At 36.2% G+C, this 5,000-nt stretch overlaps 1 protein-coding gene across 1 annotated transcript in view; it reads right to left on the reverse strand.

The window, feature by feature from the left end:
• LOC125045015 (nuclear pore membrane glycoprotein 210-like) overlaps window positions 1-5,000 on the reverse strand; it is a 39,296-nt gene that overhangs the window by 7,112 nt on the left and 27,184 nt on the right. Inside the window, exons 22-29 of the mRNA XM_047642045.1 lie at window positions 4,656-4,857; window positions 4,323-4,502; window positions 3,998-4,210; window positions 3,441-3,605; window positions 2,807-2,898; window positions 1,262-1,448; window positions 847-1,022; window positions 335-494 (exon numbers count right to left, since the gene is read on the reverse strand). Of these exons, the coding sequence (XP_047498001.1) occupies window positions 335-494; window positions 847-1,022; window positions 1,262-1,448; window positions 2,807-2,898; window positions 3,441-3,605; window positions 3,998-4,210; window positions 4,323-4,502; window positions 4,656-4,857 (1,375 nt within the window). The remainder of the gene's footprint in view (window positions 1-334; window positions 495-846; window positions 1,023-1,261; window positions 1,449-2,806; window positions 2,899-3,440; window positions 3,606-3,997; window positions 4,211-4,322; window positions 4,503-4,655; window positions 4,858-5,000) is intronic.

Consider the following 5,000-nt stretch of genomic DNA (forward strand, 5'->3'; position numbering starts at 1 on the left):
AATATCTTTCATCAAGGATGGAAAAAAAAAAACCTTGCAAAAAACAAGAACAAAAACAAAACCTAATAACAAATACCTATTTCAACTAAAACCAGTTTTTTGGCTAAAAATTTAAATAAAATATTGAAAAGATTACTTTACAGCTCCATAAAAAATATAGAAAATCAAATTTCCAAAATCAAGTCATAAATAAAACAACTGTACAACACCATTGCATACTCAATATAGGAGTAAAATTTAAAAAAAATAGTGTACTAAAGAACTGACAATAGTTAACTTTTTACAATAAAGTAATGCATACTACTTGTATGAAAATAAACACTTCATTACTAACCTTATGAGGAAATATGCCAAGCCCAGTGTTAATGTGAAGGAAACCACTAACAAGAGCATCTTTCTCATTCCAGATATGAAGAACTGTTTGGCCTGTTCCTCTCACAGTCACCTGTAGGGTATTATTTGTTCCCCCACGTTTCACATCTACGAGATCAAATCTGGAAAAAAATATTCTCATTATCATCAAGGCAGGGGGTACATGATATGCAGATTTACACTTGAGTAGATGGCAGTAAATACACAAAGACACAATATTACACTTAACCCATTGGTGACGGGTGTAGAAAACTAAAAAAAAAAAAAAAAACTATATGCTCTGGCAAGCCACGGCAACGCGCCGACTTTGAACGCGTGAATTCGGTACATCAAGCCGAATCACTGCCTCGGTGCGCTTTTGCGCGCCGCCGTGGCGGACAGCCGCACGCCACATTTCAAATATATTGTTATGTTGCCTATAGGCGTGACCCGTCGGCAAGGGGTTAAAACCAAATATGTACAGCCTGACTTTACCTTGATGATCTAAAGGTAGGGTGAGCATTTGTGGCATGAAAAATACGCCCACGGTTGTCATGGTATGTCAGATGAAGCATCATAGTTACACCAACTGGGACTACACTGAGGGATTCTCCTGGCAAAGTGCTCATAAACACCTCTACACCTGCTTGTAGGTAGGTCATTTTCTTCACCTTTAAATACAAAATAATTGGAATTAAACTTGTGATAAATTTCCCTTTAAGTGAATAATTGATATACATCAGGCACAAAAGCACTTACTATAATTAAAGAGCAGATTAAAGAGTTTTCCAGTTACATGACAATTACTATACATCAAGTATAAATTAACTATTTTGGAGATTACAAATAACTATGGAATTATTTTTTCATTTAAGTACAAATTAACAAAAAGCTTTATAACATGTTTTACCTCAACTAAGATGGAAATACTTTGTGTGACTCCAAAGTTCTCCTCAACTGTGACAATCACTGTAGCCTGACCAGTTGTGCTGCCAGAATTAACAACACCATCGGGGCTTACAGTAATTACATCTGCTGCTTTTGCTGAATCTCTTTTACATCCTTCAACTGCATATGACAATTTTCCATTACCATCTCTGGAAATTAATTGTTTAAAAAGTTGTCAAATTTTGCAAAAAATGCACTACTATACTATAAATACACTAATGTAACTAAAGCTGTCAAAGTATATTTATAAGAAGATGTATCTTAAATCATTCCCTTCAGGTTACATGTATGTCATGTCATGCTGGGAATGGCCATTTCAACAGGGGACATGTATGTCATGTCATGCTGAGAATGGCCATCTCAACAGGGGAAATGTATGCCATGCCATCAATATCTTACTCCAATCATAGTTTATACCCTTTCTACGAAACAGACTGCACCACAGTGGCCACAAAATATTCCACATATTATTGTACATGTTTCTATCAAAGCCATAAACCAGGAAAATATGTAAATAAGTGTGCCATTTACCCTTGCATGAAGCATATTACCATGTGTATGCACCCCAGAGTTAGGGCCTTTCAGCAGTTTAAGCAGCCTGGAGGTACTGGATTAAACCAATGCTTCCAGATGACATGTAGTTCAGGTCATGGCTGACTTGGTAGTAAAACCAGGTTAGGTGCTATTCCCATCATGGCTGAATTAGCTGTGGCTACAGAGGAAGGGTCACTCACATAATGTTGCTATGGTGCATGCATTACATTTTATGCTGTTCTTTATAAGGTACCCTCATGCCCACATATCACATGCCCTGGGGCATTCCTGAGAGGATATGGGATCTAATACTCTGACTGGCTATTGTTTTGTATAAAAGGAGCAATATTTAGCACATTAATTTTTTGCCTGCTGTCCCTGGAAGATGGCACACACCAAAACATTGCACTGTCTTGTTGCTGCTGTAAACCGGTAAGTAACTTTCACTCTAGCTGATCAGTGTCCTTGTGTCAACTACTCAGACTGTCATATGGTGTTCTGACAGTGTGACTCTTGATGTATGACACACAAAAGGGAAGTATGGAAACCAGGGAAATAGTAGTCTTGTATCCAGGAAGATGTCATGAATGACCCTTCCTTCGTGGCCATGACCAAATCAGTCATGGAAGGAATAAAACATCACCTGTAGCCATGAATAACTCGACCATAAGCTGAACTCTATGTCATCCAAAGGCAATGGATTAAAATCCTTTCCTGTTCAAATTATGCCTAATACTTATTTTTACATCATCACATCATAATATTACACACAACATAGGTAACTAACTAGGTACTAGGTACAATATGATCTTGTACATTAATATTTATTATAACTATGAATCCCAACACCTAAAAGCTTACTACAATATACCCAAACCCATTTCATATCCATCACATAAAATCCAAAACATAAAATCACTTCAGATATTTCAATTCACATGAAAAGAGTAAAGCTTAACTGATAAATGCTTACCTATTGGTCTTGATTTTGGTCTCTGCTTCAGGTGATAGTAATAAATTTGAGGATCCATCATCAGGATGCTTGAGTCTAAGGGAATCAAACACCTGCAAATATGTGGGAAAAGATACAGGAGAGGAAATTAATTTACTGAGAAAATATACAAACACATTTTATTCACTTTTACAAAAGAAGCATACTCCTTTTGTGATTAATCTTAAAGCAGAGTGTTATTTCTTGTAGTAGACCATCTACATTACTATTACAAAAAATAATTTAATGTTAACCCTTTCATATTGAACAATGCATCAAGGATGCATGCAGAATTAGCTTGATGGAAAAATCAGAAGCACTGAGAATATAAAATTACCCTGTTATCTATGCCCCTGGTTGCATCATAATTTTTTTTTAGGTAATGAGGCTAAAAAGAGGCTTTATGCTTACTTCTGAGGTAACCATTTCTCTTCAACCAATACAGCCAGGTGCACAACTGTTCTGTATGCATTACTTAGAGCTGGCTTGACAGTGCATGACACAAGGGATTGTCTATCATGATGTGATGGGAAGTTATCCTAGTATGAATGGGTTAAAATTGAGAAACCACATTTTATAATTCAGGAAAGTATTCCTTGGGATTCTCTTAACTTACCTTAACCTCTAATTTATCTGTAAGGAGAGCATTATCTGTCAGCTGGAAGTTGGGGAAGCTAGATGGAATAACTGGTTTAACTTTCAGTGTAACTGTCACGCGCCCAGCTTGCTCTGCACTTAGCTGAACGATGCCATTATTCTCCTTGGATTCTATTATTCCATTCTGTAGAAAGAAAAATTGTAGTGTGATGTAAAAGAAGCAATGAGTTATAGACTACCTAGAGAGAAGACATACAGTCTGTGCTAAAGAAAAAGTCTATTGACATCTGGATAAAGCTAAAAACACTTGTGCATCAAAAGGGAAAATAAAATTGCAAGGGGGAAGGCAAAGGGAAGTCTTGTCAACACACAGAAGTGTTTGTCTGCACCTGGCCTACAAGCACACACATAACAGTGTAGGCTCACATAGGCATAAAGCCCACATATTGGGCCACATGATGGCAGTGATGCATCCGGATCCAATTGGTTAAATTAATTCTACAATCACTTCCATCAACAATTAGGAAAAAGCAAAGGAATATTTTCTAAACAAAAAGATTTCTTTCACTGTTTTACCTCCTTAAATATTCCATTAAAGGCGGCAACTTGCTTGTTGCTGACTGTCCACTCAAACAACAAAGGTGGTAGTGCTGTTGCATATGCTAGAGGGTTCTGGTCCTCTTCATTTCCAATGGCATAGAGAGGCATGGTTGTCCCTGTCTCCAGATGTGTTAGTGGGGCATGAATGTGTATACTTGTCAGAGGCACAACATTTACTATCACTGTGTCCTGAAAATAAGATAAAGTTTTTTATTGTGCTCAAAAGAATAAATAAATTACAAAGTCTTGTGTTATTTTCACAAATCATATCACTGAAAAAATCTTTGATAGGACAAAATACCTGTGAGTAAACAACAGTCACTCCATTTTCTTTGTTGATGCTAATAGCCTGAGCGGTAAGGATTGTAGTGCCGAGGGACAGAGCTGTGATAACACCTGTGTGTGATGTATTGGCAATTGTCTCATTCAACATGGAATACACAACTGTGGCATCAGGATATGGTCCACCTTTTGTTTCAACCTGGTAATAAATAATAATAAACAAAAATATTAAACCTGTTATTTCAAATCAAATAAATATATAGGAAAAGAGGAAGACTGAAGACAGTAAAAATACATATTTATACATTGATCTGTTAACAAAAAATGTACAACAAAAACTGTAACATCTTACTTGATAATTAGCACCAATAATGAGTGTGATATTCTTGGGCTGTAGAGTGAGGGGAGGGAAGACTTGCACAGGCTTAGATGGACTATGAATAACACTATCTCCCATAGGACCATTCCCTGCACTTGCCCTAAGAGTTGTATCACCTACATGCCGACCAATTACTTCATATATGGCATTGTCATTATTGTTGGTGCCTAAATATCTGAAATTCAAAATCAAATATTACTAAAACTGTATTGCATAATCTTCACTATAGGTTACAAATCTGAAAAAAATAAATATATAAATTTCTAACCAGAAAAACAGTAGATTTTGATGATGATTGAAAAAAAAAAAAAAATCAAA

The sequence above is a fragment of the Penaeus chinensis genome, chromosome 3 (assembly GCF_019202785.1).
Source record: "Penaeus chinensis breed Huanghai No. 1 chromosome 3, ASM1920278v2, whole genome shotgun sequence".
NCBI classification, from domain to species: Eukaryota; Metazoa; Arthropoda; class Malacostraca; order Decapoda; family Penaeidae; genus Penaeus; species Penaeus chinensis.